The sequence below is a fragment of the Sinocyclocheilus grahami genome, unplaced genomic scaffold (genome assembly GCF_001515645.1).
Source record: "Sinocyclocheilus grahami isolate Dianchi unplaced genomic scaffold, SAMN03320097.WGS_v1.1 scaffold743.1, whole genome shotgun sequence".
Lineage (NCBI taxonomy): Eukaryota > Metazoa > Chordata > Actinopteri > Cypriniformes > Cyprinidae > Sinocyclocheilus > Sinocyclocheilus grahami.
The window spans coordinates 658676-683993 of NW_015505922.1; the positions used below are offsets into that span (position 1 = coordinate 658676).

The 25318-nt window shown below is 34.8% G+C and overlaps 2 protein-coding genes across 2 annotated transcripts in view; one reads left to right on the plus strand and one right to left on the minus strand.

Moving 5' to 3' along the window:
- The first annotated feature begins 400 nt into the window (after positions 1–400).
- LOC107560795 (gamma-glutamylaminecyclotransferase C-like) lies at positions 401–1575 on the plus strand. Its single transcript, XM_016245063.1, has 2 exons — positions 401–487; positions 945–1575. Exons 1-2 carry the CDS (start codon positions 464–466, stop codon positions 1434–1436), a joined length of 516 nt encoding a protein of 171 aa, XP_016100549.1. The 5' UTR covers positions 401–463; the 3' UTR covers positions 1437–1575.
- Positions 1576–3530: 1955 nt separating this feature from the next.
- The window catches only part of LOC107560794 (FERM, RhoGEF and pleckstrin domain-containing protein 1-like), a 78064-nt gene continuing 56276 nt past the window's right edge, over positions 3531–25318 (minus strand). The window contains exons 16-27 of the mRNA XM_016245062.1: positions 24253–24334; positions 20722–20959; positions 19637–19767; positions 19482–19550; positions 18435–18614; positions 17476–17565; positions 16944–17026; positions 15805–15917; positions 14106–14269; positions 6315–6422; positions 6092–6243; positions 3531–4323 (exon numbers count right to left, since the gene is read on the minus strand). Coding sequence (XP_016100548.1) covers positions 4242–4323; positions 6092–6243; positions 6315–6422; positions 14106–14269; positions 15805–15917; positions 16944–17026; positions 17476–17565; positions 18435–18614; positions 19482–19550; positions 19637–19767; positions 20722–20959; positions 24253–24334 — 1492 coding nt within the window. The 3' untranslated portion in view covers positions 3531–4241. The remainder of the gene's footprint in view (positions 4324–6091; positions 6244–6314; positions 6423–14105; positions 14270–15804; positions 15918–16943; positions 17027–17475; positions 17566–18434; positions 18615–19481; positions 19551–19636; positions 19768–20721; positions 20960–24252; positions 24335–25318) is intronic.

Genomic DNA, 25318 nt, shown 5'->3' on the forward strand with positions numbered 1-25318 from the left:
GCAGTACCAATATTTAACTGTACTCTCAGAGGCTTTTTGACCTTTTCTCAGTTACAGTATTAATCATGTCACAGTGCAGATGCACAGACTGGCCACTAGATGGCGCCACCTCACCACTAAAAGAGTTAACCGCGCATACTCCGGACAGTAGGTCATGTTAATGTTGTGAACAATATATTGTCATTAATTAGTGTGTGTGTGGTTTGACCAGTCTTGATATCTTGTTGCCTGTCTGTGCAGTAAACCTCCGTTTACTTGCGTACTCGGCATTGAGAAGCGGCTCTAGTATCTTTCCTCCTTCACACCAAGCCCCGCCCATCCCTCATGTCATGTGACGTAATGGCACGCGTCATTTCCTCATTTTTGCATATTTGGAACGCAGAATGTTTTTGTTTGAAGTCCTTTAGGAGTGTCAGCAGTTCCTTCCCGTTTTCTCCCAAACTCACAGTTTTGGCTTTGATAAATGAAAGGATCCATTATATTCTCGGTAGGAGAAAGCGTCTTCTTCTGGGTTAGATGTGTTTTGGCTGGTGAAGATCCACGATCAGCACTGATTTCATATCAGCTGTGTTTTCATCTGAACTGCGATATAATGTCTGAATCAACATGTGACAGCTTGGTTTGGTTATCTTATTAAATATGCATGTGTTTGTATTTTTCGTGCTTTTATTATGCGATCATCAATAACTCGGATATACATACTAACATATAAATATTTATGTTTAAAAGTTTATTACGTATTATATATGTAAACATTAAAATGTTGCGTTTTTGTACCGCGCTTGATCTCAACATCTGGCACTATTGACCAGGCATGGCATATCATTAGTTATAAATAAAAATCTAACTAAAGTCATTTAAATAATGTAGATTGAGTTATCATGAGAATACAGTGTAGATGTTTAATTGATTTCGAATGTTAATGAGTGTCTCTTTCTCCACAGCTCATCATCAGTGTGGTCTGTCCCGTGGTTCACATGGCTCGTGTCTTTGTCTACGGCACGCTGAAGAAAGGCCAGCCCAACTACTTCAGGATGGAGAACACTTCCAACGGTCAGGCCGAGTTCCTCGCTCGCGCTCGAACCGTAGAGCCATACCCACTCGTGATCGCCACCAAATTCAACATCCCCTTCCTGCTCAACGAGCCCGGGACGGGTCAGCGCATCTACGGAGAGATCTACCGCATCGACCAGAAGATGCTGGACTTTCTGGACCGGTTTGAAGGCTGTCCAGAGAGATACCAGCGCACCAAGATCCAGCTGGAGGTGCAGGACGGTGAAGGAGAAAACACACTGAAGCCTGGAAGCATCGAGGAGGCGTTTGTGTACAGCAGACGTGAACCTGAGTGGCTCCAGAACCAAACATATGAGAGTTATGATGCATTCGGTGATCACGGACTGAAATATGTGCTTCCTGAGGACAGAAGCCCTGAGTAATGACTGTACCGGTAATGATTAGCAGGGTCCAAAACTAACAATTTACCACATCTGCCAGTGTCACGTCCATTTATCATTTAGATGTTTTACACACACACACACACACACACACACATATATATATATATATATACACACACACACATGTGGTCAGAATTGTTGGTACCCTTGGTAAATATGATCAAAGAAGGCTATCTGCATTGTTAATCCTTTTGATCTTTTATTTTAAAGAATCACAAAAATCTAACCTTTCATTGGAGAATAAGAATTAGAAATGTGTATATATATATTTAGGACTATCAGGTGTATTGGTACATATGCTGTAGAAGTGTTTATTATGAGTTTTCTATACTGCACATTACAACAAAATCATTAATTCTGAATGTTTTTTTGTTGTTGTTGCAATAAAATCATTAATTCTGAATGTTTTCATTTTTATCATGTAAATGATGACAAGTGCAGCACATCTGTATATATATATGGATTTATTCTGAACATATTCACGCACTGTCAAACATACATTTCTGCCAACATATAATCCATATTGTAATTCTTAATATATATATGCATTAAGAAAGAATTAAAATGCTCCAAATGCTTAAAAAAAGATTAAAGAGAAGAATTTTGGCACTCAAGCAGTTGGACAAAAGGCAGCCGGCTTCCTTCTTTTGTGTTGTTTTTCTTGCACCATGACAGAATAATGGATAACTATGAGGGACTGTGTACTCATCCCTCACACAACTAGTGTGGAACGCTTCACAGTTAGTATCAAAACTTGTATAAAAATGACATCCTACAAAAGAAAGATTTGAGTGCGGTACAAACACTTGAAGGCAGCATGTGCCGTACATCTCAGGCCTAAAGCATTACAAATCCAGCTTGTGCATAGACTCGGTCTACGGGACGACCAGGTCATTTCACCCCAAAAATAATTTCACATCAACCCAATGTCAAAAAAAAACAGCAAGTGTGAAAAGTGAAACTTTATTTTGCACCAAAAACAAGCATATGTTTTGAAGAAATATTTTTTTCCTCAGTTTTCCAAATGTTTTATTTTAATACAGTAATGAAAATCATAGACATTTTTGTTTTAATTGAAAACTGAATAAATTGTATAATACCATTATGTAAAATAACACTTGTACTAAATATTTATGCATTACAATAATGAAATTCTCAGGGCAAATTGTCATTGAAAAAAAAAGTAATAGTTCTAAAAAATAGCCTTTTTTCATGCAAAAATTTATGAATATATTCTTCAAAAAAAGATGCTTGTTTTGGTGCAAAATAATGCACCCCCCCACTCAAATCACACAGTTTTTTTATTTCTAAAATCAGAATAATTTTAATTCTGCACAACAAATAATACCATTATGTAAACTAACAATTGTACTATTTATTTTTTGCGTTAAAATAATGTAACTTTCAGGGCAAACTGTCATGAAAATGCCAAAAAATTTACCTATTTTTAATAATAAACAAAAAATCTTAATTTAATTATTAAAGGGGTCATATGATGCGATTTCAATTTTTCCTTTCTCTTTGGAGTGTTACAAGCTCTTGGTGCATAAAGAAGATCTGTAAAGTTGCAAAGACTAAAGTCTCAAATCCAAAGAGATATTCTTTAATATTTTATATATTTAAAGCAAGTTTTTTGGGCAGTGTAGAGTAGGGTTTGTTGTTTGTCATTTCTCTGATCACAAATGCAGACATGGTTTTATGTTTACGCGGCGTGATACGCACGCAGTAATAAGACAGTATAAGTCATTATAATCCGTAATTATGTCCCCACTGGATGCAACATATGCCTCGTTTGTAATGGGTTTTAATGTTATTGAATCATCGCTCCGGCCGGACAGGGCAGCATCACAGTACGTTAAGGGGCGTAACATTTCCATCTCACGCTTGAGGTATTCGGCCAATCACAACGCACTGGATAGCTGGCCAATCAGAGCACACCTCGCTTTTCAGTCCGATGAGCTTTGTAAAAATCGACGCGTTTCAGAAAGGCGGGGCATAGAGGAGAAACAATAATGTACAGTATGTGGAAAATAATGTGTTTTTTTAACCTTAAACCGCATAAACACATTTCATTACACCAAATACACAACATTATGTTTTTTTAGCAACATCATATGACCCCCCCCCATTACTTTTGGGGTGAATTTTGACCTGCACTTTTTTTTTATCACTGAGATGTAGACAGAAAGCATTACCCCTTTATAAACATCAGACCAGAAGTCAGTAATAAAAGCTGTAGTGTTACTACATTTAAAAACAGTCCAGAGATGAACGTCTGATTGACAGAGTTTACAGGCATCGGGCCTCATTCATGAAACACCAGCAGAACAGATTCATATGTAAACTGTTCACAAAAGCTTTCTCAGATTAAACCCTCGCATTCAGTTCCAGAAAACCAGTCTCGTGTACACCATAGCATCCAATAAAGCATTTAAAAAACACTCTCACGTACACATCAATAAAACATTCATAAGAACAAATCATCGCATTCAACATAACCATTGCATTCAATTCAATAAAGCATTCCTTAAAGCTTTCTTGTACATTTACACTAATTAGCTCCTGCATTTCATGAACGAGGACTGTGTCTTTGCACACTGAAAGGAACTGTAGATCTGGAAGGGTTTGGCTTTGACCTGATGTTTCTGGCACTGACCTCCATCTCAATCCCTAAAAGCCTTCTCAATTTTCCAATAAAGTGAAACAATGATATAGCACACGAAAAACTTCCATAAGAACCGTATTAAAGTGTGTAGAGAGGACCTGATTGAGAACGGTCTTTGGTCAGTAGACGTGTGGCTCTTTGCGGCTCAGAGAGCGGATGTGACTGGATGAGCAGGTGGTGCTGCGGATCACCTCCATCCACCTACAACACAACAAACACATCCCACAATGCACTGCAATCCAGCTGACATTCAATCCCCAGTGTTCTGAACAGACCACAAGTGACAGCAACACTTTTAACATCAACCTTTGAGACATTTTCACATAAAATTGCATAAAAATATATCTTTATCTTTTTTTTTAACTTATTTTTAATTACTTTTTTTAACTTAATTATTATTTTTTAGTAGTACTTTTCTGTAAATATATTTTTTGGTATCATATTTCTGTAGTAAAGTATTTGTATTACAGAAATATTGCACAAAAAATAACTAAAATTAAGTAGGGATGTTCATTTCGGTTATTTTTCCTAACCGACAACCGATTGTTAACCGTTAACCGACAAGATTATTTTAAATTAGAATTTAATTAAATTAGAAAGGATAAGTGTCTGTAACGAATAAATAGGCCTATACAAGAAACATATTTTTACTTAAATTATAAATTAAGAAAATGTAAGAAAAACAAGTAGCCTAGTATGCAGTTTCAGTAAAAAAATTTTGCTGCGTGAAAGGAAACAGATGGCAGAAAGCGGCATCCTATTTTTCTTTAGTCTTATTTTTCAAAAGCACAAAGATTTGTTTTTATTGTGAATGTACAGTGTTAGTGTTATCACTGTACCGCGGTGATGTTATGCAAAACATTTAGTTTTACATGGATATTTGAACGAGAGTGAAGTACATAATAAATAATAATTTGCCATTCAAATACATCACGAATACGGAAACATTTGATTTTGTGTGGAATGAGAGACCCAACGTTGGTTTCAGGTTCGTTTTAACCTAAATGAATTCGTTTTCGCTTGTCATTTATATTGATATAGCTTTTTATATTTTGAATTCTCGTTTTTTTCTAAATACTGTTAAATGAAAGGATTTGTTGAGGGGTGAGGGGAACTAACACTAGCTATGTTTACAGTGTTTATTATCATGTTTGTAAACATTTCGCGTCGGCATTAGGCCAATTTCTGAATGAAATAATAAAATGCGAATTATACGTGACTTTTTTTCCCCCCTAAAAAACATTTTTTTATACGCGTAGCGTATTTTAACCATGCAGCAAACCATTTTAAATATTGTTTCGCGTCGGCATTAGGCCAATTTCTGAATGAAATAATAAAATGCGAATTATACGTGACTTTTTTTTCCCCCTAAAAAACATTTTTTTATACGTGTAGCATATTTTAACCATGCAGCAAACCATTTTAAATATTTTGATAAATTACTGAAAAAACGAATAATTAAATTACTTTTGAAACCGTTTAACTGATTGTATTAATCGGTCTTTACCGTCGGTTAACCGGTTAAAATGAACATCCCTAAAATGAAGTATAACATATTTTGTTACAGAAACATTACAAAATAAATAAAAAATATAACTTATAACATAAATAATATTTTTGGTAGCATGCTTCTGTAACAAAAATTATTTTTTATTACAGAAACAGAACGAAAATTAAAATATTAGATGTATATTATATGTGATACTTTCTGTAAATAATTTTTTGTAGCACATTATACATAAACATACTACAAAGGTATACCATTTTGTTACTGAAGCGTAACACAAAATAAAGGAAATATTTATAGACATTTAATAAATTATTCAAATATCTTTTTGTTTATTTATTCATTTAACTAATACAATTAATTAACTAATTCAACATCATTAGCTATTGGCATTGTAGTGCTTTCCATTCTGAACATGTGTTTGCATGAGTATTTAGGTGTATGTTGGTTGCTGTACTGTACCTCTCAAAGGTGTACTCGCTCTCAGATCTGAAATAGTAGACGTGTGATTTGAAATGAAGCTTGAAGACGTAGTCTTTGTGGATGTTCTCGGACTCTGAGGGAATGGTGATGGAGTATCCCAGCAGAGGAAGGCTGGCCAGAGGAAACTCATCCTGCAAAGAGACCTTCACATTAAACACGGCCAAACACAGCACTGTCACATCACATCAAGAACATTTCTGACCTGGTGTGTTTTGTAGAAGAACAGACTGAAGTTGGTGAAGACCACCCATAACTTCTGCCAGCCGTTGCTGTTTTTGAACTTTCTCAGCAGATTCCCAGAGAGCTGATTCTGAAGAATAAAGACACAAACCATGAGAAAACATACTTCAGATACAACTTCAGGGTCCAAAATGAACACCATCTATAGAATTAAAATATGTGTTAACTTTGAAGTACAGATTAAGAACCTTTAAGTACTGAAATACAGCAACTGCAATTAAATCAACTAAAAATAACAAATAAAAAAAGAATAAATAATCATAGAATTACATTACAAAAAATATATATTACACAATAAGATCTCATTAGTTAATGTTAACTTATTACTAGTTAATGCATTAACTAGTATCAACTAACAATACTTTTTTAAATCTTGTATTTATTTTTTCATTTTTGTTAACATTAGTCAACAAAGATAAAAAATGCAAATATTCAGTGTTAGTTCATGTTAGCTTAGGTCCATTAAATAATATTAAAATATTAATAATAATATTTGATTTTAATAATGCTTTAGTCAATTTTGGAATTAACTACATTAACTGAGATTAATACATGTTTTGGAAGTATCTTTCATATAACTAATGTAGTTAACTAAATGTTAACAAATGGAAGCTTACTGTAAACTTACCGCATTCAATGAGAGTAATCTAAAAAATAAAATCTCATTCAAAATGGTCACAAAAACTACATCAATAATACTACAATATATTATTTTATTACTAATTACTAATACATAGCATTTAGTAATGAAACATATTTCATTGACTAACATCACTGACGTCTTATACTGTGATTTAAATCATGCATTACATTAAAATAAGGTAATGCATGATTTAAATCACAAGAGATCACAAAATATTCACAAACAAAAACATTTAATAGCAGTCTATTTTTAAATAGCAGGCGATTTTTACTCAGTGTTGTACATTTTGGACCCCAGGCACAATGAGACTGACAGCACAAAGTGTCGCCATGTTAATCAAAGATACTTGAATTTATATGCAGATCTGAATAGAAAAAGGCACTATTTATAAAGGACGTTCATCTGCACTATTTTTTTATGTTGGGTCGTGCATCAGACAGTATAGCGTGCTGCATCTTTAAGACGTAATGTCAAGTTAAATCCAGTTCGACTCCATTCTAACTGGTTTTAAATGAACGTCCCTCGACTCCTCTTTAACCAGCGGGTTAAAACAGATGTGCATCGTCACATTTGTGCTGTTAGTGTACAACTGAAGAAGAAGCAAACACACTCAACAACATTCAAAGAGAGAAAGACACTGAACTGAAACAGCATCCCAGCCCACAGTGCAGTCAGCGTTCAGAGGACACCACAAATAGCTGTCATTTCTTCAGCAGTATGTGCAGAGCAGAAGAAAGTCCAGCTTAATTATCCGCAGGTTATTCACCCGAACAAATCATTGATTGTGTGACATTTCAGCCAATAAAAAGCAGGAATGTCAAATTCACTACTGTACACGATCGAGTCATTTGAAGCAGTGCTATTTTAGTATTTACTGTATATACTCTACGCATACAGTATGTACTAGAGCCCGACCGATATGGTTTTTTTTGGGGGCCGATACCGATATTTGGGAGAGAAAAAAGACCGATATCGATATATCGGCCGATATTCTTTGTGTATATTATAGTACAGTACCAGTCAAAAGTTTTGACACTTTCCCATTCGTGTGTCCACACATTTGACTGGTACTATATATAGAATACAGTATATACATAAACAGAATATATATACATAAACACATTTTTGGGAGTAAAAAAAAGACCGATATCGATATATCGGCCGATATTCTTTGTGTATATTATAGTACAGTACCAGTCAAAAGTTTTGACACTTTCCCATTCGTGTGTCCACACATTTGACTGGTACTATATATAGAATACAGTATATACATAAACAGAATATATATACATAAACACATTTTTTGCGATGATCACTCAAATGTGGTGATCAAACACTTATAATGACGTGACAAAGATATGTAAAGATGGAGGCAGTGCATTTAACAATTTAACAATAAACTTTATTCAAAATGAGTCTGACATCAGTGCACTGAACAGTAAAGTTGAACGCGGGGGTGGTCTCATTTGAAAGAGGGCCTTGAGACGTACACTCGATTCGTGTACGAGAGGGTTCCTCGAGCGGAAGGGATCCCCGAATTTGGTGCGGATCCGCCTCGCCGTTACGGAGATATGGCCGTTCAAAGTTTCAATGGTTTTCCATAGACTTAAGCTTTAAAGTGTTTCATCCAGGTCGCCAGTAGCAAGCAATGGAGCGCGCTCTGCTGGACAAACTAAGTAATTACACCATTTCAAGCATTTTATCGGCGTTATATGCTCTGTAAAAAAAAAATTCATATCGGCGGCATATTCACCGATACCGATATATCGGCGACAGGCTCATATTGCCCGATAATATCGGCTAAATGATATATCGGTCGGGCTCTAGTATATACACATATATACTATAGTGTTTTTTTACATTTTTGAAACTGCTTTTATTTACATATTTTCAGTTTCCATTTTATTTTTAGTTTTAAGTGTTAGTAATTTGGTTATATGCAAAGTATTATTATTATATAATATATTATTATTTAAAAAAAGCTTTTGTCTTTTTAACATTTATTGTATCGATCTTCAAGAAATATTTCTATTTACTTTTAATTTCTTCTTATTTCAATTTCAGTTTTAGTAATTTAAGTACTTAAACAGATTTTATTTCAAATATTTCAAAGGCAACATTTATAATTTTCATTTAAGTGTATTAAGTTTTTTTATTTTTGTTTTTTTTTATTTTCGCTTTCTTTCTATCACTGATCATTATTTTTAATAATTTTAGTTAGTGTGTTTGCCTGACGAAGGTCTTTGACCGAAACGTTGCTATTTTTAACTTTTTTTGAATAAAGGGAGAATAACAGTGTGCAGTTTCTATTATTTAATAGTTTTCGTTAACAATAATAACTCTGGTTTGAAGACAGCCTGTCTGATTTATAAGATCCTTTGATAAGACTGAGCTTTTCTCCTACATGGGATTTTTTAACATGCTTAACAACCAGTTTATCTTTACAAAACAAACGCAAACACCAATTGCAAAATCTAATCCAATCGAGCCCCAGGCTCTTCTGGAACAGCTTTTCTTGAACTTTAACATCTGCTAAATCAGGGTTCACAAAACTGGGTCCCGGAGGGCCGGTGTCCTGCAGAGTTTATCTCCATCTTGCCTCATCAACACACCTGCCTGGAAGCTGCTAGTATGCCTAGTAAGAGCTTGATTAGCTGCCTCAGGTGTGTTTGATTAGGGTTTGACACAACGGCCCTCCAGGACCGAGTCTGGTGGCTCCTGTGCTAAACGAACGCTAGCAAATCATCGTGAGTGAAAGCGTCCGTCTTTTACCTCTCTATTCCTGCAGGTTTCACTAAAGCAGAGGCTTTGGACTCGATACCAACACACCAGAGAGAGAGACACGGGCCCCTGGGCCCTGAGTGGGGCCGCAGCGGGAGCCTCTGACAGACTGACTGGACTAGGGTCCTCTAACACAGAGCCGGACAGAGACACAAACACAGAGAGAGACATGAGAGACACACAGGGACACGGACAGGAGGAGGAAACGACACACAGCCTGATGATCTGAAGAAGAAAGAGTGTTCAAGACTCATCTAATGAAGAAAACTAAACACTGCAAACACACTTCTTCTTAATGAGTTTAGAATCAGTCTTCACAGTAAAAACATCTACAAATCCTTAAACAAGATCAACTGACTTGAGAAACAATTTAGATGTTCAAACGTTTGGGGCCAGTATTTTAATTTTTTTTTTAAAGAAATGAATACTTTAATTCAGCAAAGATTCATTAAATGACTCAAAAGTGGCAGTAAAGACATTTCTAACGTTACAAAAGATTTCTATTTCAAATAAATGCTGAAGGATCATGCGACACTGAAAATTCAGCTTTGATCACAGAAATAAATTACAGCTTACTATATATTCACAGAGAAAATGGCTATTTTAAATTATAAAATAGTTTTACTGCATTTTTGATCAAATAAATGCAGCCTTAGTGAGCATTAGAGACTGACCCAAAAACCTTTGCATGGGTCAAAGACGAGTCCTGCATCAAATTAAATGTACAAAAGTGATTTTATATCCACAGAGAGAATATTAAATGCCCGTAAAGTGTCTGTTATAATGTTTCAAATAACTTTTGTGAAAATGAAACGTCAAAATATGGGTGAAATAACGTTCCATCGTCATTTAGTGCAACAGATATATTTATGCAAAAAATGAAACTACTTTCACAATATATAAAGGAATAAGTGATACTACATTTTATAATATCTTAAATAGTTACAAATCTGTGGAGAAATGGGTGAAACCTAGTCATTTGAAGGATAGTGGCAAAGACTGGTTTTAGTTAATTAGTATTTGGAGGCTCCACTCTGATTCTTAAATAGTCTATTAATGTCATCGAATGATTCTTGAAAATGCATCTTGCATAAAGGATTTTTAGATATTTTAACTGGATAATTAGACAAGAATACTCATTAAGAACAGGATTTTATGCAGTGAATGAAATTTCTGTCATTATTATTTCACAATCACTTCTACGTGATTATTAATGCATCTGATAATGCTTTCAGCTACCAATAAAACTCTGCTTCATTTCATTCCAGATTTCAAACTATGAAAATGTGGAATGGTGCACAAATTCCATGTGGGACCAATTAGGAGTGACACCTTGAAAACAGTCAAAGTTCCCCGAGGAGGAGAGAGAGAAAGAGAGGAAGGTTAAACACAGAGACGGAGCTCTGGAGCTCTGGAGCGGGACGCTGCGCTGCGGTACCTCTAACGCTACGCTAAAATCCACCATGGACACGCTGCTGTTGCGATGCCAGCACACGTGAACCGTGGTATTACCACGGTGAGGCGTCTGCCGCTCCAGAGACGTCCGCGAGGCGCTCAGGTCGTCTTCTGACTCCTGGTCGGCGCTAGATTCCTCAGGGGACTCTGGGAAATGTAGGAAGAGCAGCCATTTAAACAAGAAAACAAAGGAAGGTGGTGATCTCTTGAGGTTTTGTGTTTTTGTACCATATGTACCATGGTAAAATCAGCCTTCCATGTACTGCAGAGCATCAAATTAATACCCAGGGGTACATAAATATGGAAATCACTATAGATATCAAAGTACCATAGTATCACTGTGTGATCTCATCATCACTGTATTCAAAGTACCTTCAAGAATACCATAGTGCACATCCAAAATACCATGGTAGTACCATATTTTTTCATTACTTTGTTTATATGACATGTTTTAGTACCATGGTACAAACTAGCATGACACTTGGACATATACAGTATATATATATAAAATATGAAACACATAAAAATACTTTAAAATAAGTATAAATTTAATAAACAATGTAAAATTAATAAAATAAAAAAAAATAATTTGTTCATAAAAATAATTATAAATGATATATATATATATATATATATATATATATATATATATATATATATATATGAAAGCCCGTAGAAATATTTCTATTTACTTTTAATTTCTTCTTATTTCAATTTCAGTTTTAGTAATTTAAGTACTTAAACAGATTTTATTTCAAATATTTCAAAGGCAACATTTATCATTTTCATTTAAGTGTATTAAGTTTTTTTATTTTTGTTTTTTTTTATTTTCGCTTTCTTTCTATCACTGATCATTATTTTTAATAATTTTAGTTAGTGTGTTTGCCTGACGAAGGTCTTTGACCGAAACGTTGCTATTTTTAACTTTTTTTGAATAAAGGGAGAATAACAGTGTGCAGTTTCTATTATTTAATAGTTTTCGTTAACAATAATAACTCTGGTTTGAAGACAGCCTGTCTGATTTATAAGATCCTTTGATAAGACTGAGCTTTTCTCCTACATGGGATTTTTTAACATGCTTAACAACCAGTTTATCTTTACAAAACAAACGCAAACACCAATTGCAAAATCTAATCCAATCGAGCCCCAGGCTCTTCTGGAACAGCTTTTCTTGAACTTTAACATCTGCTAAATCAGGGTTCACAAAACTGGGTCCCGGAGGGCCGGTGTCCTGCAGAGTTTATCTCCATCTTGCCTCATCAACACACCTGCCTGGAAGCTGCTAGTATGCCTAGTAAGAGCTTGATTAGCTGCCTCAGGTGTGTTTGATTAGGGTTTGACACAACGGCCCTCCAGGACCGAGTCTGGTGGCTCCTGTGCTAAACGAACGCTAGCAAATCATCGTGAGTGAAAGCGTCCGTCTTTTACCTCTCTATTCCTGCAGGTTTCACTAAAGCAGAGGCTTTGGACTCGATACCAACACACCAGAGAGAGAGACACGGGCCCCTGGGCCCTGAGTGGGGCCGCAGCGGGAGCCTCTGACAGACTGACTGGACTAGGGTCCTCTAACACAGAGCCGGACAGAGACACAAACACAGAGAGAGACATGAGAGACACACAGGGACACGGACAGGAGGAGGAAACGACACACAGCCTGATGATCTGAAGAAGAAAGAGTGTTCAAGACTCATCTAATGAAGAAAACTAAACACTGCAAACACACTTCTTCTTAATGAGTTTAGAATCAGTCTTCACAGTAAAAACATCTACAAATCCTTAAACAAGATCAACTGACTTGAGAAACAATTTAGATGTTCAAACGTTTGGGGCCAGTATTTTAATTTTTTTTTAAAGAAATGAATACTTTAATTCAGCAAAGATTCATTAAATGACTCAAAAGTGGCAGTAAAGACATTTCTAACGTTACAAAAGATTTCTATTTCAAATAAATGCTGAAGGATCATGCGACACTGAAAATTCAGCTTTGATCACAGAAATAAATTACAGCTTACTATATATTCACAGAGAAAATGGCTATTTTAAATTATAAAATAGTTTTACTGCATTTTTGATCAAATAAATGCAGCCTTAGTGAGCATTAGAGACTGACCCAAAAACCTTTGCATGGGTCAAAGACGAGTCCTGCATCAAATTAAATGTACAAAAGTGATTTTATATCCACAGAGAGAATATTAAATGCCCGTAAAGTGTCTGTTATAATGTTTCAAATAACTTTTGTGAAAATGAAACGTCAAAATATGGGTGAAATAACGTTCCATCGTCATTTAGTGCAACAGATATATTTATGCAAAAAATGAAACTACTTTCACAATATATAAAGGAATAAGTGATACTACATTTTATAATATCTTAAATAGTTAAAAATCTGTGGAGAAATGGGTGAAACCTAGTCATTTGAAGGATAGTGGCAAAGACTGGTTTTAGTTAATTAGTATTTGGAGGCTCCACTCTGATTCTTAAATAGTCTATTAATGTCATCGAATGATTCTTGAAAATGCATCTTGCATAAAGGATTTTTAGATATTTTAACTGGATAATTAGACAAGAATACTCATTAAGAACAGGATTTTATGCAGTGAATGAAATTTCTGTCATTATTATTTCACAATCACTTCTACGTGATTATTAATGCATCTGATAATGCTTTCAGCTACCAATAAAACTCTGCTTCATTTCATTCCAGATTTCAAACTATGAAAATGTGGAATGGTGCACAAATTCCATGCGGGACCAATTAGGAGTGACACCTTGAAAACAGTCAAAGTTCCCCGAGGAGGAGAGAGAGAAAGAGAGGAAGGTTAAACACAGAGACGGAGCTCTGGAGCTCTGGAGCGGGACGCTGCGCTGCGGTACCTCTAACGCTACGCTAAAATCCACCATGGACACGCTGCTGTTGCGATGCCAGCACACGTGAACCGTGGTATTACCACGGTGAGGCGTCTGCCGCTCCAGAGACGTCCGCGAGGCGCTCAGGTCGTCTTCTGACTCCTGGTCGGCGCTAGATTCCTCAGGGGACTCTGGGAAATGTAGGAAGAGCAGCCATTTAAACAAGAAAACAAAGGAAGGTGGTGATCTCTTGAGGTTTTGTACCATATGTACCATGGTAAAATCAGCCTTCCATGTACTGCAGAGCATCAAATTAATACCCAGGGGTACATAAATATGGAAATCACTATAGATATCAAAGTACCATAGTATCACTGTGTGATCTCATCATCACTGTATTCAAAGTACCTTCAAGAATACCATAGTGCACATCCAAAATACCATGGTAGTACCATATTTTTTCATTACTTTGTTTATATGACATGTTTTAGTACCATGGTACAAACTAGCATGACACTTGGACATATACAGTATATATATAAAATATGAAACACATAAAAATACTTTAAAATAAGTATAAATTTAATAAACAATGTAAAATTAATAAAATAAAAAATAATAATTTGTTCATAAAAATAATTATAAATGATATATATATATATATATATATATATATATATATATATATATATATATATGGAAGCCCGTTTCCGCCACTGAATAAAAAATTACAAAGGTAATTGCGACTTTTTATCTCACAATTCTGACTTTTCTTCTCAGAATTGCGTGATATAAACTCACAATTCTAAGAACATATCAGTCTTTTTCCTCCCCTCAAAATTGGACTTATCACGCAAAATTGGATTTATCATTGGATATCACGCAATTCTGACTTTATAACTCACAATTGCGAGGAAAAAAAAGTCAGAATTGCGAGTTTTAATCTCAATTTAATCAATTGTGTTTATATCATGCAATTCTGAGATAAAAAGTCACAATAACCTTTTTTTTATGTTTTATTATGTGGCGAAAAAAAATAAAAAATACAAAAATAATTAAAAAACAAAAAATTAATTTCATGATTTGATACCGTTTATTAAACAAATATCAACAAATATAGAAAGAAAAAAGTAGTTATAAGAAAAAAAGTAGTTAGACACAAGTAAAATAATTATATATAATATTTTAGTATATTAAATATTACAATATATATTAATAATATATTATATTAAATATAACTAATTGATATTATATATGAAATAAATGTAAAAAAAGTAAATAAATAAAAAACATTTCATAGGCAATTCCAACAATCAATATAAAGCAGGTAGACGCTGTCCTTTGAAGTTTTCATGAGACAAAGACAGCGAACAAAAACTCTGTCAATACTTTGATATCGGATATGAGTTCATGCATCAGGTCAGGAGACCAAACAGAGAGCAAACAGTCAAATCACAATGACATCAAACTCCACGTCTAGACGACAGGAACAATATGATGAAAGAAAAGCAGAAGAGGTTTAGTTGCTGTGAATTAAGCAGAAGAAAAAGAGCATGTGTGTGTGTCAAGAGCATCAGCTGGAGGATTGCAGGACTGGAAACCTGTGAAACGTGATGCTGAGAACCAGTGCAAACACACACATTATTTCTCTGTCATGATGCTCTGTGTGTCAGATCAGTAAATCAGCTCTAGCAGTAGTTGACATGCAGTTAATGAGAAAACTCACTGCTGTCAGTGAAACTGCTGGACAGGATCTCAGCCGAGGAGTCGTTGCATTTGTCTGCCAGTTCAATGGCCATCTTGATGTCCTCCAGCCACTTCTCCATCTCAGACGCTGAGCTGCGGAGGGAGCGAGAGCTACTGTCAATCAAAGCACTAAAGACAGCGATACTAGAATTTCACCACTTTAGTTTGATTTTACCACCCATTTTAGTTCGTTTATCATTAGCAGAGCAAAGTAGATTAATAAATATTTGCTCAAATAAAGTATAAAATAAATACTGACATTACATAACTACGTAATAATACTACGAATAAGTATTTATTGTAATAAATAACAATTATTATTATTATTTAAAACCAAACCATTTTTCTTCTTCTTCATATATTATTATAAACAAAATAACTGTTAAATTAGTTTATTATTATTTGTAGTAGTAGTAGTATTATTACAGCTAGTAGTATTTTTATTCTTAATATGAATAATACTATTGTTATTATTATATGTAATAATTATATAATAATGATAATAATAATAATCAGATAAAAATAAAAAATGTTTAGTTTTTAATTATAATTATTATTATTAGTAGTAGTAGAAAAATCTTTAGTTGAGGGCAGCTCTAATTAATATTATTATTAATATTAAATATAATAATAATAGTAATATTATTATTAAAATATGGCTTTAATTGTGGTCTGTCCTGTCAGAATCTCATTTAAATCTCAATTAAAAATGTTGTAGTATTTCTGTGGGTTTTTCCTGCTGTACAGCTCTTCTCTAAACTCAGTTCAGTAAATGCATTGGAAACAGATTGTATGTAATGTTGCAATACAATGCATTTGATCACAGAACAACAGCACTTCATAACTCTTTACAATCTACTGATACCGAACTTGATTTACTCAGAACTGCATTCGCTAATAAATATAATCAAGAGAGTAAGCTAACTGCTCCGTCAGGATATATTTCATCTTTCATTTGCACACTGAACATGCCTTTGATATGAACCGATTTTCTCAGTCTTACAAGAAAACAAGAAGGAAAGAGGACGGCACTGACACTGACGAGCATAAAGCCAGCCGTGCATGTTATATTTAACCAGTTAAACCCTGAACAGTTTAATTAGTGAGCATGTTAATTACCTGGCGGCCACGACGACGGACTGTCTCTGTCCAAACAGAGTGAAGGAATGCGGGACGCCCCACTCGTCCTCACTCTCACGGATCTACACAAACACGACACAGATTAAACCATCAGTTACTAACACTCATATTTCACCTCAAAGCCAAAAGAAGAAAAATAAGACTCATTTTTGCATAAAACAATCATCACTGATGTTATTTTGGCCCTCGATTCTCCTAAAAGTGTTAATTATTTTTCAATTAAAACCTCATCAAGATTGCAATTCAGCATCTGAATGCTGCGTGCTTCTGGATAATTACATTTACATGCAATATGCAATTTAGCGGGACGGGCCGGAGCTGTGGCCTGCAGAACATGAGCTCCTGTTTGTGTGAATGTGCAATTAGTAACTGGAGACGGAGGCAGCAGGATCACGGCATGCAGTAAAACACAGGCAGTGCTGCTGTACTGAATGGTACTGTCAGTGAAGGGAGTTGTATGATATACAGAGCTGTTTATGTTGTGGTCAGAAATGAATCAAATATTACCCACCGTCATGCCGTACAGAGGAAGCTGGCCGTGCATTTTGAACTGATTGGAGGCCGTCATCCCTCGACTCGTGTACATCAGAACATCATTGAACTGCAAACAAATTCAAGAGGAGAGAGGAATACATTAGTGTTCGTTGTTTTATCTCTCCTAAAACTGTCAAGAAAGATGATTCACTGAACCTGGTACTCCAAGGCACTTCAAAAAATACCATAGTATTACTATAGCAGGGGTCCAAAAACATGGTAATATCATGGTATGTTTTGGTCAGTACTTAGAAAATCGTACTGTGGTAATAATAAAATAAAAAATAAAATACAACCAAAATATGAATAAATAAAATGAAACATGAAAAAACACACAAATACAAAATAATAAAATAAACAATAAGACAATTAAACATTAAAGTAAAATAAAAAATAAAATGATCATATCATCATACATTTAAAATAAAACAAAAAAGCAACATAAAACATTAATTAAAAAGTTAAACAGAACTAAAATAATACATTTAAAAATAACTAAACAAAACATTCATAGAATTAAAAAGTAAAACAAAATACTTAATACATTTAAAGTGTAACAAAATAAAATAGAACAAAACATAAAATAAAAAAATTATAAATGATCAAATAAAACACCAATAAAGAAAATAATAAAGTAAAACAAAATAAATGATCAAATAAAACAATAATAAAGTAAAATAAATAAAATAAAGCAAAACAAAATAATAAATGAGCAAAAATATTAATAGATGAACAATAAATGATTGTTTTTTTATGAATAAATTAAACAAACAGATAATAAATGATCAAATACTATTCATTACTATTCATACAGCAATCAAACCAATACAGTACTTTTAATAAAGGATGCTGCAAGTCTGAATAGACTAACTAACCATCTGGCTGTAACAGATGTCTAGTACTACGTAAGAGAGTGAGAGAGTGAGCGGCTCTTACCAGGAAGAACATTCTCTGCTGTAGACCTTTTCCAGAGAGTCTGCTGAGACAACCAAGCCTGATAAACTCCTGCCAAAAAATATTACCCACCGTCATGCCGTACAGAGGAAGCTGGCCGTGCATTTTGAACTGATTGGAGGCCGTCATCCCTCGACTCGTGTACATCAGAACATCATTGAACTGCAAACAAATTCAAGAGGAGAGAGGAATACATTAGTGTTCGTTGTTTTATCTCTCCTAAAACTGTCAAGAAAGATGATTCACTGAACCTGGTACTCCAAGGCACTTCAAAAAATACCATAGTATTACTATAGCAGGGGTCCAAAAACATGGTAATATCATGGTATGTTTTGGTCAGTACTTAGAAAATCGTACTGTGGTAATAATAAAATAAAAAATTAAATACAACCAAAATATGAATAAATAAAATGAAACATGAAAAAACACACAAATACAAAATAATAAAATAAACAATAAGACAATTAAACATTAAAGTAAAATAAAAAATAAAATGATCATATAAAAACATTTAAAATAAAACAAAAAAGCAACATAAAACATTAATTAAAAAGTTAAACAGAACTAAAATAATACATTTAAAAATAACTAAACAAAACATTCATAGAATTAAAAAGTAAAACAAAATACTTAATACATTTAAAGTGTAACAAAATAAAATAGAACAAAACATAAAATAAAAAAATTATAAATGATCAAATAAAACACCAATAAAGAAAATAATAAAGTAAAACAAAATAAATGATCAAATAAAACAATAATAAAGTAAAATAAATAAAATAAAGCAAAACAAAATAATAAATGAGCAAAAATATTAATAGATGAACAATAAATGATTGTTTTTTTATGAATAAATTAAACAAACAGATAATAAATGATCAAATACTATTCATTACTATTCATACAGCAATCAAACCAATACAGTACTTTTAATAAAGGATGCTGCAAGTCTGAATAGACTAACTAACCATCTGGCTGTAACAGATGTCTAGTACTACGTAAGAGAGTGAGAGAGTGAGCGGCTCTTACCAGGAAGAACATTCTCTGCTGTAGACCTTTTCCAGAGAGTCTGCTGAGACAACCAAGCCTGATAAACTCCTGCCAAAACAGACACAACCAAGTCACACCCGAACATTTCTAACCAACTCGTTCACCTTTCTGATTCCAAGCCCATCAGAACTGACCCGTCCAGGAATGGCGAGATTGTCGACGCCAGTGAGGTCTTTCTTGAGCTCGAGAAGCTTCTGGAAGTTCTCCATCTTGATGAGGGTGCCGTGAAGCTGCACGACCATCTCAGAAATATCCGCAAGCGCAGCTGGAACAGACCAAAAGCATCTTGAGAAGATGTAGAAACTGAGAGCGAAGGCTAAAGAGTCTCTGAAGTCGTTGTGTGTCGATGGACAAAACAAAACAGAACAAAACAAAAAAACAAATATTGTTGGTCCTACTTTATTTGTGACCCTGGACCACAAAACCAGTCATAAGGGTCAAATTTTTGAAATTGAGGTTTATACATCATCTGAATAAATAAGCTTTCCATTGGTGTATAGTTTGTTAGGATAGGACAATATTTGGTCGAGATACAACTATTTGAAAATCTAAAATCTGAGGATGCAAAAAAATCTAAATATTGAGAAATCATCTTTTAAGTTGTCCAAATGAAGTTCTTAGCAATGCATATTACTGATCAAAAATTAAGTTTTGATTTATTCACAGTATGAAATTGATACTACATATCTTCATGCAACATGATCTTTACTTAATATCCAAATGATTTTTGTCACAAAAGAAAAATCGATCATTTTGACCCATACAATGTTTTTTTGGCTATTGCTACAAATATACCCCAGCGACTTAAGACTGTTTTTGTGGTCCAGGGTCACATATTAAGTGGCCTTAACTACTATGTACCAAATGATTAATTTAAACGTAAGTACAATGCACTTATTGTGTACATACATTGTACTTATATTTTAAAATATCTGCATATAATTACATCTCTAATACATTTCTGTAATTACATTTATAATTACACTGTTGTTGACCCATCTCTTACACCTTAACCCACCTTTAAACCTACCCATACCACCAAACCTGTCCCTAACCTTACACATATCCCACCTCAATAGGTGCTTTTAGCTGGCCTTAAGGTGTCCTAAATAGCTTTAAGTTGTCCTTGTTACACATGTTACATATAATTACTATTATAATAATTAATTCTGAATCAGAAACTGAGAGCGAAGGCTAAAGCGGGCGTGGGATGGCGTACCTCGCGAGTCTCTGAAGTCGTCATGTGTTGGTGGATAGTGTTTGCACAGGCGCTCCAGGATCTGCTTGTAGTGCATGAGGCGGTGCAGCGGCCGCAGGAAGAAGATGTTGAGCGGCAGGTAACACACCTTCTGCAGCTCGAAGTCTCGACACAGACCCTCCAGCCTCCGGGACGAGCGACACGTCTGCTCCAGCTCCAGCAGCGCCTCCGAATGCTTCTGAAGGTGAGCCGTGAGCAGCTGAGGAAACAAAACCAGTCACACAGATTACATTATCTGTAATAGTACTATGGTATGGTATTACCATCACACCATGGCCAAAACCACAATACTTTGATATATCACGATGATACTCTAAGAATAAAATTGTATTTCCATGATACAAGTGTAAAAAAAAAATATAGTATTTTGATAATACTGTAGGGGTAACGCATTACAAGTAACTTGAGTTATGTAATCAGGTTACTTTTTTCAAGTAACTAATAAAGTAATGCATTACTTGTTAATTTACAGTAAAATATCTGAGCTACTTTTTCAAATAATTAATGCCAGTTACTTTGTTTTCTAACAGCTTTGTGATTAACAGCTCTCCTGTTCAAATGTTGAGAAAAATCTGCAGTAAGTGCAGAGGCGTTGTGTGCAATATGTAAATACGATGGTTACTGTAGTTCTAGACTAAATATGAACATGCATTTACTCATCTCACTTGCACAAAAACAGATATAGTATTCCTCAAATTAATAAAAACGGAAATGCAAACTCAGAATACTCCACTCTTAAGTCTTGTTTAGACAGTGTCTGCCCCTTGTCTTCCAGGCCAGGCTGTACCACCCCTTCTGCCCCTTGGCTACCTGATGTTCTCCGCGAGCATCGTTCTAAGCTCAGGGCAGCTGAAAGGGTGTGGCTCAAATTAAAAAATCCTACTGACCTTAATGTGTATCAGTCACTCCTCTCTTCCTTCTCTGCTAATGTCTCCACTGCTAAAAGGACATACTATCATAACAAAATTAACAATTTGTCTAACTCTCGCATGTTCTTTAAAACATTTCCCTCCCTCCTTTGTCCTCCTCCTCCACCTCCTTCATCAACTCTAACAGCTGACAACTTTGCCACATTCTTCATTAATAAAATTAAAACCATCAGTGCACAATTTTCCACACCACAATCTGTCAAATACATCTTACCAGCAAACATACACTCGTTCACATCCTTCTCTTGACTCTCTGAGGCAGAATTCTCCGAACTAATCCTTTCTAATCATCCTACTACTTGTCCGCTTGATCCTATTCCATCTCATCTCCTTCAAGCCATTTCTCCTGCAGTTGTACCTGCACTCACTCACATCATTAACACATCCCTTCACACTGGTGTCCCTCAGCATTTAGACAGGCTTGTATAACCCCACTCGTAGAAACCCACCCTTAACCCATCTCTTTTAGAGAACTACAGACACCGGTAGTCCCTTCTTCCTTTCATTGCAAAAACACTTGAATGAGCTGTGTTCAACCAAGTCTCTGCCTTTCTCACACAGAACAACCTCCTCGACAGCAACCAGTCTGGTTTCAGAAGTGGACATTCAACCGAGACTGTCTTGCTCTCAGTTGTTGAAGCCCTAAGACTGGCAAGAGCGGATTCCAAATCTTCAATACTTATCTTGCTGGATCTGTCCGCTGCTTTTGACACGGTTAACCACCAGATCCTCATGTCAACCCTATTGGCAAAGGGCACCTCAGGAACCACACTCCAGTGGTTTGAGTCCTACCTCTCAGATAGGTCCTTCAAGTTATTTTGGAGAGGTGAGGTGTCCAAGTCGCAACATCTAACAACTGGGGTGCCTCAGGGCTCAGTTCTTGGACCACTTCTCTTCTCTTTCTACATGGCATCACTAGGTTCTGTCATTCAGAAACATGGCTTTTCATATCACTGCTATGCTGATGACACTCAACTCTACCTCTCATTCCATCCTGATGATCCGACAATAGCTGCTCGCATATCAGCTTGTCTAACAGACATTTCTTGCTGGATGAAGGACCATCCCCTTCGACTCAACCTTGCCAAGACAGAACTGCTTGTGGTTCCATCAAACCCATTGTTTCATCACAATTTCACCATCCAGTTAGGCACATCAACCATAACTCCTTCAAAAACAGCTAGAAACCTTGGAGTTATGATTGATGATCAGCTGACTTTCTCAGACCACATTGCTAAAACTGCCCGGTCCTACAGATTTGCTTTATTCAACATCAAGAAGATTAGGCCCTTTCTTTCGAGAGAAAGAAAGGGTCGTTCAGGCTAGACTATTGCAATGCTCTCCTGGCAGGTCTTCCAGCCAGTTCTATCAAACCTTTACAATTAATCCAGAATGCAGCAGCAAGATTCATTTTTAATGAGCCAAAAAGAATGCACGTCACACGTCGCACCGTTTATCAATTTGCACTGGCTACCAATAGCCGCTCGCATAAAATTCAAGGCATTGATGTTTGCCTACAAAACCACCACTGGCTCTGCACCCCTTTACCTAAATTCATTACTTCAGAATGATGTGCCCTCTAGAAGCTTGCGTTCTGCAAGTGAACTCAAAACACATCTCTTCCATCTTTATTTGACCCTCTAAACTCTAGCACTTTCTATTCTAATTCTATTCTTATAAAAAAACGTGTCCCTTTTAGACTTGCACTCTATTCATTTACTGCTTGTTTTCATTATAAAAAAAACTAACACTAGCTTTTCTAATCTTTTTGTATTCTATTTGTTTTCTTTTTATTTATTATACAGTTAACAAAAGCAAATAAGGCCTCTAACACTAGCTTGCTCTATTCTTTTTCTATTCTATCTGTTTTCTTTTTATTTATTATATAATTACAAAAAAACCTTGCTACGTGTACTGTGTTAAGCTAACTGAGACTTGTTATAGCACTTGCATATCATTGCTCTTTTGTTGATTTTGATATCTTCCATTGTCCTCATTTGTAAGTCGCTTTGGATAAAAGCGTCTGCTAAATGACTAAATGTAAATGTATTAATTTCCATAAAATGTAACTAAGTAATGCAATTAGTTAATTTATTAGGGAGTAACTCATTATTGTAATGCATTACTTTTAAAAGTAACTTTCCCCAACACTGAACACTTTTCTTTGAAAATACCATGGCATATGAACAGTAAACATACAGTCCAGTGGTACAGTGCATTGCAAAGTATCTGATATCATGTTTTTTGTTCATGTACTATGATAACACCATAGTAATCTTTTAAATTATTGCACACCATTGGCATCCTACATGTTTATTGTGTTTATGTGGTTTATTTTCAGGTGTGGCTTATGGCATAGTACTACATCACCTCAAACATTTATGAAAATAAAATAAAATAAAATAATAATTATTATTATTATTGTTGTTATTTTTATTTTTTCGTTTTCAAACATTCGGACGACTATTTTTGTCCCATTTTATGTGTAATAGAAAAAACATTGTCCAAAACTAATATCTCAGTGAAATCAAAGAGGATCAAAGAAAGGTCTAGATGTTCTGACCTTCAAACCTTGGATATTCTTCAGCATGACGTCTCCAACGCGCTGGTAGTCTCCTTTGATGTGTGCATTAGATCTACCTTCCCTGGGAACAACAAACAAAATTAACAATCATTAAATTAATATACTCAGTCTTTTATAAATATATATTGCATTTATTTTATTAATTACATTCAATTTAATATATATTAAATTAATATATTTAAATTGTAATTTTTTAATTAGATTTAATTAAAAATTATATATTTAAATTATATTTAATAATTCTATATGAACAGATTTCCTTTTTTTAATTGATGATTGTTTTTGGATTCACTTTCTAAGGACAAGTCATATTGATTACATTTTTTAGATTTTTTTTTTTTCATTTTTGTAACCTTTACTTCCACTGAATGTGCATCTTGCACATTCTGCTAAACATCTCCATTTTTGTTTGACAGAGGAAAGTCAGTCACACATGTTTGAACTTCATGAGAGTAAATGAGTTTCAACTCTGGGTGAACTGAAGTTCTCGCGTCGTCCAGCAGATGTCTCTGTTGTACATTGATGCACACAGACTTTCTGAGCTCCTGAACATGAATGAAGCATCATCTGTCACGCTATTGAGCCCCTGCTCCTCACCGAGAGCCACCGCACACTAAAACCTCCATTTATCATCCTGTCCTTTAACATAGGTCCAACCCGCTCCCCACAGAGCAGCATTAAACATTACAGCCACGCAGGAGAACATCTGAGCCGGCAGAGCTCCATCAGTTACTGTCTGAACACATTATACTGCCGGAGCGGAGGGCATGTGTAGAGTCTGATACTGCAGCTCTGTTCTGAGCAGCATTTCTAAAGACTTGCGCTCTAAAAAAAATATGAGCTGTGTCTTATGGCACAATATTAATTTGGCTAATATGGATATAAAAAAATGGTTGGATGGATAGATGGATAGATGGAGATCATTTATATAATATATGATATTATATATAAAACAATAATTAGAAGTATTATATAAATTATCTTAAAACATCTTTATTTCTAGAAACAAATTTGTATACATAAAACGTCAAATATTTTATGCAAT